Source organism: Rhinolophus hipposideros (genome assembly GCF_964194185.1).
Source record: "Rhinolophus hipposideros genome assembly, chromosome: 6".
NCBI classification, from domain to species: domain Eukaryota; kingdom Metazoa; phylum Chordata; class Mammalia; order Chiroptera; family Rhinolophidae; genus Rhinolophus; species Rhinolophus hipposideros.
Genome location: NC_138052.1, coordinates 84611734 through 84625857, shown reverse-complemented (window position 1 = coordinate 84625857; position 14124 = coordinate 84611734). Strand labels below are relative to the sequence as shown.

At 37.0% G+C, this 14124-nt stretch overlaps 1 protein-coding gene across 5 annotated transcripts in view; it reads left to right on the top strand.

Annotated features, from left to right (window-relative positions):
* The window catches only part of USP37 (ubiquitin specific peptidase 37), a 76930-nt gene that overhangs the window by 15130 nt on the left and 47676 nt on the right, over positions 1 to 14124 (top strand). For all 5 annotated transcript variants that reach the window (XM_081051033.1, XM_081051036.1, XM_081051032.1 and 2 more), the window contains 4 exons: positions 1583 to 1761; positions 2119 to 2196; positions 10054 to 10151; positions 12567 to 12648. In XM_081051033.1, the coding sequence (XP_080907159.1) occupies positions 1583 to 1761; positions 2119 to 2196; positions 10054 to 10151; positions 12567 to 12648 (437 nt within the window). The remainder of the gene's footprint in view (positions 1 to 1582; positions 1762 to 2118; positions 2197 to 10053; positions 10152 to 12566; positions 12649 to 14124) is intronic.

The following is a 14124-nucleotide window of genomic DNA, read 5'->3' as shown; positions in this document are numbered from 1 at the left end:
CAGAAATTTAAACTGTTGGAATATTTAAATGTGTATTAACATACATAGCATGCTGTACACAAATAATGATTCCCATTAGTGGGATTATAAAATCAATTTTGTGGGTTGTGACTAGCATTAAATAAAGGAAAGAATAGATTAGGAATAGAATAAAAATAAGAATAGAATATAGAAGGTATTGTACATAGTAACGATGAGTATTGGTTTCTGAAACTTGTTTCAGTTTTATTTATGTGTGTGTAATAGATTGTGATATAAAATATGCCTACTGTACTAGGGGGTCAAAAAGGTCGAAAAGTATGCCAAATGGTATACATATAGTACGCTACCATTTGTATAACAAAAAGAAGAAAATATTGATTTGCTTTTGCATAAAGAAACAATAGAAGAATACTTACAAGTGGTAGGAGAAGGAAGTGGAAGAATAGGTGCATGGCATGGGAGTGATAATGAGACTTCTCAGTGTATGGTTTTTATAATACTATTTTGATTTTTGAATCTTGAGAATGTGTTACTCATTTGAAAATAAACTTAACTTTTTAAACCGTTCATTCAGATGACCTCAGAGATATTTTCTTTCCTATCCAAAGATTATAATTCTGTGGAAAGTTTTTGGAAATACTTTCCATAGAGAAATCACATAGCTCTTAATGTAGAGTTATGAAACTTATCTGGCTGAATGCTGTTCGAAAGCACTACTTCCCAACTAATATATTTTTTTTCTTTTTATTTTCTTCCTAACCCTAACCCTATTCCTAACCTTAACCCTCCAACTAATATTTTTTAATTACTGTTTTCTCTCTAAATGTTCTTGATATATCTTTTGGGTACACTCTTTGATTCAGTTTCTGCCAGTGGTCTCTGTCCCACTCTCATTTTTCCCATGATTACATATATTTGTTTCATTCCTCCAAACTAGAACTGCCTCAAAAGTCATATGTGATTTGGCATTTAAGTTGTGGCAACCAGATGTCATTGTTCCTTTTTGTCATATCTATGTTACTGTAAGACAATAATGCTGGGGAAAATAGAAGGCACCAGGAAAATTGGAATACAAAAAATGAGATGGATTCAGTGCCATAAAAGAAGCCACAAGCACGAGTCTACAGAAGCTGAGCAGGGCTGTTGAGGACATTGTGGACATCACTCGTTCGTAGAGTCTCCAGGAGTTGGACTCAACTCAGCGGCACATCACTTTAATTTATCATAATCATAATTGGATTTTTTAATCTAAAGATTTATTGTCATGCATGTCAGGACAACCACGTCTTGTGTATGTGAATCTTTTTTCCCCCCAGTAATTCATAGTAAATTCCCTTCTGCCTCTAGATATGCTGTAGAATTTTTAAGTTTACAAGAGTACTGCAGGGAAAAAAGTGTTGCTCAGTTTATGATACTAACCATACGTTAGACTCACCTGTAGTGCTTTAAAAAAATACTGATGAACCGGCCTCATCCCAGACTAATTAGGCTAGAGTCTCTGGAGATGGGTATTTTTTAAAGTTCCCCACTTGAGAATCACTGGTCTAAAAGTATGCCAATTTATTTGAAGATTTAGCTTTGCTAAACTTTATTTTTACAGGCCTCTTCAAAAAGAGGAAGTTTGGAAACTAAAGATGATATTCCTTTTCGAAAAGTTCTTGGTACTCCAGGCAGAGGATCGATTAAGACTGCAGCAGGAAGTGGAATAACTGTGACCCGGACGATTCCCTCTTTGACATCTGCATCTACACCTCTTAGATCCGGGTTATTAGAAAATAGGTATGAAAGATTTTTTTTCTTTCTTAGTCACTAGCTGTGCCTCTTTATAGGTGTCTTTTAGGCCTTGTAGAAAGATCAATAATTTGAGAAAAAGGAGGAGATTGTCCGGTAAGTAAAGTGTGTTGGAAGAAGAAAGTATAGAGTCCATTTTTAGTAGAGAATCAGTATTTTTCTTATGTGGTTTATGCCAATGACACGTATTGAGCATTCAGATATACAGTATGTTCATTTAAATGTGGTGTAGAGAATTAGATAGCAGTCGTCACAGTTCCTGTCCTTGAGTATGTTGGTTTATACTTTTTAATGGTATGATTTATGACTTTTTAAAATAACCTCTTTTTCCTCTGTTCTCTGTAGGACTGAAAAGAGGAAAAGAATGCTATCATCAGGCTCAGAGTTGAATGAAGATTACCCTAAGGAAAATGATTCATCGTCGTAAGTTGCTTTAAGAACCTTTAAGGCCCTAGATCAATGTTTCTTATATTGGTAATTATAACCACTAAGGAAGGTGGGGGGGGGGGGCAGGGGCGGTGATACTCAATTTATGGGAATTCCAAAGATAAAAGAGTAGAATTTAAAGTATTTTGATGACAGTAGGTTGTAGGCTCAGTTGAGAGAGGATTTGGCTATTGCTAGCTTTGGTCATTTCATTGCACTTCTCCCATCATAGCTTTTTTTCTTGTTTTTTTTATCTGCAGTACTTAGAGGAGGAGGAATAGAGCTGGAGAACTCTAAATAAGTGTTTTTTTTACTGACTGCTCTTTCAGTGTGAACGCTTTCCATCCCACCTCCCTTTACATGTAAAAAAAAAAATTTTTTTTTACCTTATTCATGTAAAAAGTTAGCTTAAGGGTAAGAGGATATAAACCCTACATAGATTCTAGGCAAGGAGCATCAATGTTTTAGAGCTATTTTCTGGGTTGAACAAAAGGGGATACACCTACAACAGGAGAGTCACTAGCTCACAATCCTCTTCCTCCTCATGGATGAGTCCTTTATTTCTTTTGTTTTTGTCTTCTGAGGAGAGAAAACTTATTAGCTATTAGTTTAATACCTCAACACCTTAACAGAAATCAGTTGTTAGTCAGTTGACTGGTATTAAAGGCAAGGGGTCACCACAAGGGAATTAAAATAGCTGAAGAAACTTTATATATTAATTGGGATCTTGGTTCTGCTGCTGTAATAAGCTGTAAAAATTTGTGTAGGTTATAGGTCTGGTGTGGTATCTGAAACTATAATCACCATGGATGCAGATTCCTTCTGTCTTGTTGATCTGCCATCTTTAATAAGTAGCTTCCATTTTGTGAACCAGGATAGCTGCTTCAGCCTCCACTCTCATGTCTGTATTCCTATTGGTTGGAGGGAAGGAGGATCAGAGCAAAGGGAGGGCATACTGCTTTCCTTTAGGCTGGAAATAGTACACACCACTTTTCAGTATATCACATTGATCAGAACTTAGTCGTATGGTTATATCAAGTTATAAGAAAGTCCGGGAAATATGCCTAGCCCAAATTTTACTATAATGGCAGAAAGATACAATTTTGGTGGGGGACAATTAACAGGCTGCTATAGTTTACCCCTCTAGCTACAGAAATAACCCCGTTCATCATTCTTCCCATACATGGAACACTCTTACCCTCATCCTAATGGAGACAGCTTCCAGTTCTCATTTAGTCCTTGTACCCATCTCAGAGTCCAGGATCTCTAAATGATTTGCAGTCCTCTCCATAAAATCCAGGTGTGCTTTGGACCACATACCTCATGGTCTGGTACCTAAAAACAAAAAGGCAAGTTAATCTGCTTTCCCCGCTCCCATCTCTATACACATCGTTAGGCTTAGCCCGGAGATACTGTGGGTTTGGTTCCAGACCACCGCAATAAAAGATCACAATAAAGTTGCACAAATTTTTTTGTTTCCCAGTGCATGTAAAAGTTATGTTTATACTGTAGTCTAGTAAGTGTGCAATAGCATTATGTCTAATAAAAACAATGTGTATACCTTAATACTTTATTGCTAAAAAATGCTAACCATCTGAGCCTTCAGTGAATCAAAATTTTTGTTGTTGGTGGAGGATCTTGACTTCAATTTGTAAAAAAACACAGTTATTTGCAAAGCACAATAAAATGAGATATGCCTGTACATTGCTGGAGTAGGACAGTATATCCACAATAAAAATTTACATTTAGAAAACACAAGAATAGGGAACTGCAGGAGTCACTGGTCTATAGCAGCAATAAAGTTGTGCTAAGCAGAAATTGTGAAGGCAGTCAAGTCTTGATTAGCCTTTGTAGCAATGTGTCTCTGTTATGTCCTCTGGGAGAAACCCTTGCTCATTGTACTCCGAATGACTCCTGGCTTTGTCCTCTGGTAGGTTTCCTTTGTCTGTTATCTTTCAAGGCCATAGCTGAAGGTTTTGAAAATTACGTTCTTCTTTGGGGCCATGCAGCTTTTATAGCCTGTTTCATGCTGGTGCTGTTCTGGAAGTTTAGAAGTGTCTATAGAAATCTAGAAGTTTTAGAAATCTATGCTTTTTAAAGGTAGGCCAAGCAGGCTTTTTCAGGCTCAAAAAAGAATTGGGACCAATATTTTTATTGTTTGGTATTTTTTGTTTTGTTTTTGTTTTTATAAAACTTTTACATTTTGGAATAATTTTAGATTTACAGAAAAGTTACAGAGATAATATGGAATGCTCCTGTGTACGCCTCACTCAGGTTCCCGGAATATTAACATCAAAGTTTTTTCACAAAACTTTTTCCATTTACCTCTTATCATTGCCTCAGTTTGAGAATCAGAAGCAATTGAATTTCTTTTGATCCCATATAGTCTCAAATTACCAGATAATTTCAATTCTAGGTCATTGGCACAGAGAGATGTATTCCTTTTTATCCTTGTTTGCAAGCTGTCTTGTTCTTGCCCAAATTTATCTGTCTTGAGTAGGACCTTATTGAAGGCAATAAGAAGCACTAACACAGACCACTGTTCTTAATTGCCTCAACATTTTCCTTTAGAGCTATAGGTTTGGCAAGTATGAAGTCTGCCTCCCAAGATGTTACAAATAACAACTATGTTTCGCTGAGGTACAACAGTCACCAGCTTTCCAGTCTATAACATTTGTGTCCTTACCTGCTCTACCTTCCTACTGAGCTGGTACTACGTGTTTTAGGTTTGTTATGGTAGCCTCCCACTTCTAGTAACAAAGTACGTGTTGTGTTTTTCGGGATCCAGTTGTAGGGAGCAAAATTCACTCTTAACTACCGGTAGTTTACACACTAAGATATTTGCATACAGAGAGTATTAAATGGCTTACAGAATCATTAGGAAAGCTGAAAAGGTAGGTAGGCAGGCTCTAGGTTATGCTTTCAGGAATGATTTTTGAGAACCATGCCCCAGATTAGGTCATCAAAGATGCTTCTGGCTCCCATGAAGCTAACAGCTGAATTGGAAGCTATCACGAAAGCTCTCATCTGTAGGACTGTGCTGCCATTGGCAAATTGGGAAATCTATAGAAAAACCAGATACCTCCAAAATGATGTTTGCCGCCATAAGTAGCAGAACACATGACCTCTGCCTTCGTCTGGTACTTCCCAGATATTGCACAAGTACATGTAATTGCCTTGTCTTAAATTACATCATGAACACTTACTTGGAAATGTAGTTTTTTAGCTTTCTGGCTTCTGTAGAACAGGAAGGTACACCAAAAGTGGTTGTTGCATGTCAGTTCACCATATTTACCACACTTGGGAGAAGAAGTACCAGTTCTACTTAGAATTCTGTTTGATGAACTCTAAATTTTGGATCATTATTCCGGGCACTTTTTACACACACCATCATAGATTTTTTTTAAAGTTTGAGCTTCCTAGAAGCAGACTCTAGATGAATATACTTGTGCAAGTGACTTATTAAAGAAGTGATCATAGGAGAGACCAGTAATAGAGTGGGGAAAGCAGGACAGGGAAGGGGAGGAAACCAACCAAGGATGTGTTTTAAGTAACGGTCCCATAGAAAGTAGGATCCAGCCAGGAAACTCTGGGTTTGTCCCAACCTGAGGTAAGGAAAATGGGCTTTCATATTCCCATACTACACAGTCTTTGGTTCGTGGCTGTCCTGAGGCTCTGCCCAGATCTGTAAGGAGCCCAAAGCAGTCCTCTGAAGAACTGCAGGTGCTGGCTGTTGAAAACACACAGTCTGGAGGTGTGAAAATACAAAAGGAGTCTGAGGGACTCTGATGAGCATTACTATTAAGTTCATTTTATCTTAGCACAGATTCTTCACATTCATGCTTTCCAATTTCTGGGTGAGAATCTTACAAAAGGAAGGTTAGTGGGATGAGCTACAGTCCTTATTGCTACAAAAAGCCTTGAGGCAATAACTGATATTATCTCCTACCATCCATTCTAGATTTGCTGCATTTTCTGTTTACACTTCTGTTGGTGGTAGTGGTTTGCCTGATGGTATGACTGAGATCTTCATATCTGAGGGATCTGAGCTCCTGGTTACCGTGTACTTGTCAGGTGGTGGTTGCTGTAATTACCCAGTCATAGTAAAATTGAGCATTAGAGCACTGAAAGATTTTCTAGTGAATCTCCTTTATTCCTATACGTATTCTTCCTGCCCTCATAATATAGCAGCAACCCTACTTCCTTATAATAATCCAAGTCAGTTACCTCTGCCAGTATGTTTATTCCTGTCTTTGCCTGTTGTTCTGCCAGCATGAGGAGCCCAAAAGGACTAGATAGCAGCCATAACTTTAAATGGGACTCTTATTGTCCCTCTTGGTGAAAATGTCCCCCCTCGGAACCAGGACTACAAAAATTTAAATCAAGGGGACAGGAAGTACAAATTCTTTAAGTGAGTTATTGATAGTGATAGTGAGTGGGGGCATTCCTAGTTCTACTCCTTGGTTTCCAGACCTGTGTATTCTCTGTGAGTGTAAAGGCTTATTGGTTTAAGGTTACATTGTATCTTGAAGGGCACACTGTTCCTAATGAGATCAGCTCTAAGGTGTATCTTTAAAGGTTATTAGAACTCTTTATCAGGCTCTCAGCTTTGGGGTAATAACCATATGTGATAATCAATGAATTCTTTGGTCATAGGCCCAATTATACCTCCTTTTATTTTGTGTGATGTGGGTTCCTTGTTCCGGGATGATGTGATGTGAGATTTCATGTTAGTAAATCATCTGATAGTAAATCAGCCCTCAGATAGTGATACGGCCAAGGCACTATGGGCAGAAAAGTCAAAAGTGAACCTAAAATACATGCCAATCTTAGGATTAATTGCTGCTCTTTCTAGAATGTAAGGAATCTGGTATAATCAACTTGTTACCACATGACTGGTTGTTTCTTTAAGGGCTAGTGCTCAATCAGGCTGAGCGTCCGTCTCTGCTGCTGACCAGTTGGACAGTCAGCGACAGAGTAGCTAAACCAGCCTCAGTGAAAGGGAGACCCTACTGTAGGGTACATGTGTAGCTTTTATCTCTGCCACCATGGCTATTATTCATGAACCCTTTGAAAATATTGGGATGGTTGAGTACAGAGATTGGCTGGCATCTACTGGACAAGTTACCCTGCCTGATTATTTAACGTCTCTTTAGTGGAGTTCTCCGGTGAGCATTAACATATGAAATAGATCTTCACCCTTTGTATATACTTCTTTTTATATGGCTATTCTTATACCTCTTCCGTAAATCACATCTCCTTGATCTTCCAGGCTTGCTCCTTCCAGGTCCATGACCATTTATCTAAACCATTTGCCACCTTCCAGAAGTCCATTGACCCACTTTTTCTCCACACAGAGTAGATAATGAGTTGCATCTCGCAAACTCGGCACAGTGGAAGATTTCCTTTCACTGTCTTTCCAGCCAGTCCCTTAGTGGGGCTGGAGTGCAGTAGCAGCTCATTTTCAATTTGTCCCAGTGTACCAAGATGATCCATCTATGAATCAGGCTCAGATTTTTTTTTCTCTTTCAAAGGGTCATAAGGAATAATCATAAAGTCTTGTTTCCTATTCCTGCTTACTTAGGCTAATCCCGTATATACCACTTCCATTTTAAGATGGATTACTGCTGTAACTACCTGATCTTACGACTTTGTTAGTATGATATCACCCCGCTCGTGATGGCTCGCTCTGGCTGCATAGCCCCTTGATAACCCATATTCAGACGCTCAGTGTCTACCAGGACCTGGTGATATGCCAGGAGTGGTAGGCATACTTTGCAAATGATGTGTAGCTTCCCGCTGCATACAGCATAGTGTTGCTCTTAAATCCTAAGAATCTGTGCTGTAACTCCCTGGGGTGAGCGATTCTACATGATGTCTTTGTCCTTAAGTTGGTAATTGGCTCAACTGAGCCTGTCATTTCCACTCTTGAGTGGATACTCACAGCAACAACCAACTGATTCCATAGTCTTTATGATTATTTACTTAATATCACTTGTATCAGTTATATATTGCTATATTATAAACCATTGTAAAACTTAGTGTCTTAAAATAGTAACTATTATTGCTTATGAGTTAATGGTCACTTGAGTGGTTCTGGTTGTCTGGGCCAGGCTTGGATGATTGTGGCTGGTTTCTCTCATTTTCTCATGTACCCATCATGGTCAGTTGGTGGGTTGGCTGAGGGTTGGCTGGTCCAGGATGGCCTTACTTGTGTGACTGACCTTTGACGGGCTGCTGGTTGGCATGATGAAGGTGGTCGGCCATGTGTCTTTCATCATTTAGTGGGTTAGCCTGGAATTATTCACATAGTAGTGGCAGGGTTCCAAGAAAGTGAGTGGAAATTTGCAAAGTGCCTTTAGCCTTAGGATTAGGACCTAACACATATGTCTATCACATTATTTTGGGGAAAGGAAGTCACAAGGCCAATTCCATTAAGGGTTGGGGAAAGAGAATGCATTTCTTGATGGGGTTGAGGCTTGGGTACAAGGAAGGGAATAAGTTGGAACATTTTGTAAACAACTTTATTGAGGTACAGTTTATATACCATAAAATTATTTTAAGTGTTTTAAATGTACAATTCAGTAGTTTTGGGTAAATTGACTGAGTTGTGCAACCATCACATTAATGCAATTTTAGAACATTTCTGTAACTCCAGCAAGATTCATCATGTAGTCTACCACATTTCTTGAATGCTAGAGATACTGCGTGAGCCATATCCTCTTCTACTTTATCCCATCCCAGTTCAATACAGTGTTCTTTCATCCAAAAGATCCATGAAAAATATTAGTAATTGTAACACTATTATAGGATAACAGAGGTGTTACTATCAGCAGTGGGATTTCTGTTGCCATTGCCAAACAAGTGATCCAATTCCAAAATCCGGTCCTTAGTGTGCTTCCTGGAACCAGCTGTTGTAGATCAAGTTCTCCAGAAAGCAGACCCTGAAATGGAGATTAGTTTGCAAGTGACTTATTAAGGATGTACTCCCAGGGAATACCAGGAAGGGAATGGGGAAAGCAAGACAGTGAAGTGCAGGAAACGAAACGTTAGTGTGATCTCAGACTATCCCTAAGAAAACCAAAATAATAGAATATTATTAGGGATAGCCCTAGGTACTAATACCAAAAATATACCTAAATTAATGTGGAAAAGCAGATACAAAAATGGGGTCAGAGGGAATCTGGGTGGAGCATTGAAGTTGTCTGCTAACAGGCTTTATTTATAATGGTTCTCCTAAAATAAGTACTTTTAATCAAAGCATGAGCATGTATCTGAATGGACCCACTCTACTTATATAGGTTTGGAGGGGGAAATGGAACTTAATGAAATTTTAACTTTGTGTACATGCACTTAAAATAGTTTAATCACTATGAATTTAAATGATGTTGACATTTAGTAAATAGTATTTCAAATCTATAAACTAAGAACATTCTGGTGTGTTTGTTTGCTTTACTTTTTAAACCTACTTAATGTCAAGCTTGAATAGTTTACTTCTTACTTGATTGTTTTGGTCTTAGTAGCTAAATCATTTCATCTACTCTTGCTTGACTTTGGCTAAGAAAATCCATATAATCTTGCTGTCTCTTGTCTTTTGTATAAATAAAATGCTCCTTCATTTTTTCTTAGTTACCAGGGTTATGGATTGGATTGGCTTTTGATGGTAATGAAAACTTATTTTCGCAATTCTCATTTGCTTAAGTCTGTGACCTCTTGAGGCTTTAACACCTTGTAGCCTAACTTCCTAGCAAATCAGTGAATTCAGCATTTGCAATGTAAATGTTTTAATGACTATTTAAAATTAAGAATTATATCTTTACACGTATATATATTGAATTAAATTATTAACTGTAGGAACAACAAGGCTATGACAGATCCCACAAGAAAGTATTTAACCAGCAGTAGAGAGAAGCAGCTGAGTTTGAAACAGTCAGAGGAGAATAGGACATCAGGTAAGTATTTGACCTTTATATATAAGATACTCATTTATTATATGATGTATTGTATAGACTAGAAATAAAACCCTAACCTGGGACATACCTCACCACGTTATTCAGGAATACTGCATAATTCAGTACTAGTTATTGAGCACCAATTTGTATCCAGTACTCTGTTAAAGTATTTTTAAAGTATTAGAAATATATATTTTTACACCAATTATAATGTAATGTAATGTAATATAAATATTCTATTTACGAAGACTTTAGACTTTACCTTCTTCCCTATTTAACTGCCTAGAATTTGGCTCTTTTATTATCAAAGTAACTGGACTATAGAATGATTCCAAGGAGTTGAAGTGGTTGAAATTAAAGTTCATTGGTGTTGCTGCTTGTTAGAAGTTCTAGAAGATATTGCAATTGTTGCTTGAAGCTGTTGTTTAATCTCACCTTGTACTCTGTTTTTATAAAAACTAAAAGTTAAACTGTCCATAAATTTTTGTCAGTGCTTCTTGTACTTAACCTCTCTCTCTGATCCTCTAAACTAGAGACTCAGCTATCTAGTATTGATTTGAATATTATGTCAACTTTAAGTTCAATTGAAGCAAATGGAAATATGGCATGAATTTGATAAATTGAGGGTTTAAGGGAATTCATTTGATCGTAACTCTAGGAATGGTCTCCTTTCAGTGGTTCAGAATTGTGACGTTGCACTGCTACAGAAAGGAGTAGCTCTAATTTTTACCTCTGATATAATAGTACATTATATAAACTCCATTGATTGGTTTTCAGCTTCTATAATCAACCTATAGTTAGAAAATAGAATACTTACAGCTGTAATAAGCCTTAACAATGTTGAAGTTAAGGCTTCAACACCTTGTAGCCTAACTTCCTAGCAAATCAAGAAAATATACCTAATTGGTGTGGGAAAGGAAACACGAAAATGGGGTAAGAGGGAATCTGGGTGGAGCGTTTAAGTTGTTTGCAACGGGCTTTATTCATGATGGTTCTCCTAAAGTAAGTACTTTAAATCAAAGCAAATCACTTTCTACATCTTTTTTTAAATTTATTTTTTCAGTTGCAGTTGACAGTCAATATTAGTTTCAGGTATACAGCATAGTGGTTAGACATTTACATAATTTATACAAATTAGTCTAATACCCACCTGCCGCTATACATAGTTGTTGCAATATTATTGACTATATCTCTATGCTGTACTTTACATCCCTGTGACTATTTTGTATTTCTTTTTCTTTTTCTTTTTTCTTTTTATTTTTTTATTAGTTTCAGGTGCACAAAACAAAGTAATACTTAGACGTTTATCATTTATATCCCTCGCATTGTGTCACCCCCCCCCCCCACTACCCCTCTGACATGGCACACAGCCATTACATTTCCACTGTCTCTATTCCTAATGCTGTACTCGGCTTCTTGTAAGTACATACATTGTATTTATTAATCCCTTCACCTTTTTCACCCAGCTCCCCAATCCCCTTTTACTCTGGCAACCATCAGTTTGTTCTCTGTATCTATAAGACTGTTTCTCTTTTGTTTGTTCGTTGATTTTGTTCTTTATATTCCCTATGTAAGTGGGGTCATATATTTGTCTTTCTCAGTCTGATTTATTTCACTTAGCATAATACCCTCTAGGCCTATTCATGTCACAAATGGTAAGATTTCATTCTTTTCTATGGCTGAGTAATATTCCATTGTATCTGTTTACCATATCTTCTTTATCCAGTCATCTATTTCAAATTAGTGTTTTGGATTTCTTTTGATAAATACCCAGAAATAGAATTGCTGGGTCATAAGGTAGTTCTATTTTTAATTTTTTTGAGGAACCGCCAAACCATTTTCCATAGTGGCTGCATCAATTTGCAATCCCATCCACAATGCAGGAGGGTTAAGTTAAGGTACATCTTACAAAAGTGAATGTGAAAGAGGGGGAGAGAGAGGGAAGTAAGTGGTCAAGTAATAAGAAGGTTCATGGAAGATAAGAAGATTCATAGAATAAAATGTAGAAGTTTTTAAGTGTATTAGTTACAAAGTTAATCAGTAGAACTAAAGTTGGAGAGAAGGACTGATTGGAGAGAAGAAGACAAGAGTCGGGGTGATGTAAATGAGAAATTTCTAATTTTTCCAAATAAGGAATTAACTTATACTGTTCAAAGTGAATCAAAAAATAGTAGTAGATACAGTATTTAGTGCTACGGAAGAAATCAGAGAAACCAGGTTTTAAAAAATGGTTAGAAATTAGCAGCAAATTTGTGGAGCTTTGGGGCAGGATAGTATTCTTTGCTATTATAATCTTTTCCACAGTATTTGTTGAAAAGAAAGGGAGACAAGTTAAGTATAATGAAGCCCAATGCATAATTTTATTGACTGGTTGATTTAGTAATTAAATTTTTCCTGTGTTTGTTCATTTTATAGGGCTTTTACCCTTGCAGTCATCATCCTTTTATGGTAGCAGAGGATCTAAGGACTACTCTTCTGGCACTACTAATCTAGACAGGTAGGCATCGGTTATATGCCTTGTGAAGAACTTGAAGAGCACTTCTTCAGAATATTGAATGATGGGATAGGCTGTATGTTATGCTCTCAGTGAATACCCTAATTTAAAATGACAGAATTGATAAGAATCATAGGCTCATGACATTTCAGTTGGAAAGTACTCTACAGATATTTTAGTTCCATCTCTTCTTTTTTTACGTTTTTCAAGAAATGAATAAACTGAGTTCCAGGAAGGAAGATTTGTACGGAGGCTACAGGTTGTGACTGGCAATGTGATCAGATTTAGACCAGTGTATTTTCCATCATCCCAAGTGATGAGAGTATTAAGATCTCTCCTCTGAGGCATTTTTAAATTACCTTTGTTACCTGTGTGTTTGCTAAGCTACCTACCAAAAGTTAAGCCATTTTCTTTAAAAAAGCAAGTTTCATATTAATGAGTCTCTTACTGGGAAAGGCTAGTCAGAAAATTAATAGCTGATTCTATGGATACAGATAATTTTTTTTTTTGAGATTTATTGACAGCTGCTAAGCACTTGTCAGGGTGTGATTACAGAATGCGGCACAGAGGAGCAGGAGTAAATGTGAAAAGTGGGGACACAGGTAGTGTGTAACAAATACGCTATATGATGACCAAGGAAGTCAGATTTTTTTACTAGAATTTAATTCAGAGTGGTAGAAACATCTTGATTATTTATATGAAATGATTAAGGTGGAGTACAAAATTTAAAAAAAAAATAATAGTGTATTTAGAGGGATTCTAAAAGACTGCACCTCAGGTTTTAAGTAAAGTATTTGGGGAAAGAAATTGTGGTAAACACACAGGAAAGAAAAAAATAGAAAGCTGACCTTTCACACGGATACTGAATTTACAGAAATACATGTTTGAGAGACACTAAGCCAGAAAAAAATATGGAACGCTTCATGAATTTGCGTGTCATCCTTGCGCAGGGTCCATGCTAATCTGTGTATCATTCCAATTTTAGTGTATGTGCTGCCGAAGCGAGTACTGGAGTAAAGAATTTGATACTGTGCATTTAGCCTTCAGTGGTCTCTGTCAAGCACTGACTGACTACAGTGGTAACCAGGTTATTTGAATTTAAGAGAGTGGAAGCTTGACATAATTCTGTTTAGTAGAAGAATCTTAAAAGAATCTTAAGTTTTTTTCAAATACCAAATCTGATTTATAAATGATTTATTAAATACAATACAAATTTCTTGTCAAAATAATAGACTGAGCATATTCATTGCACATAGCCATGACTGAGGGAAAAAAATTTTAATGCAAAGCTGTACTCTAAGATAAGGTGGAATTTCCAGATCAGTGAGAAAACTAATCATGAGTGAAGGCCTATGCCATAAGGCACATGGAAAACACAGACAGGAGTCAAGAATTTAGCGCTGGGTCTTCAAAGCCAGAGTGAGATTGGGAACTGAACATGACCTCAGATCAGAACTTGGTTTCTTACATGAAGCTATG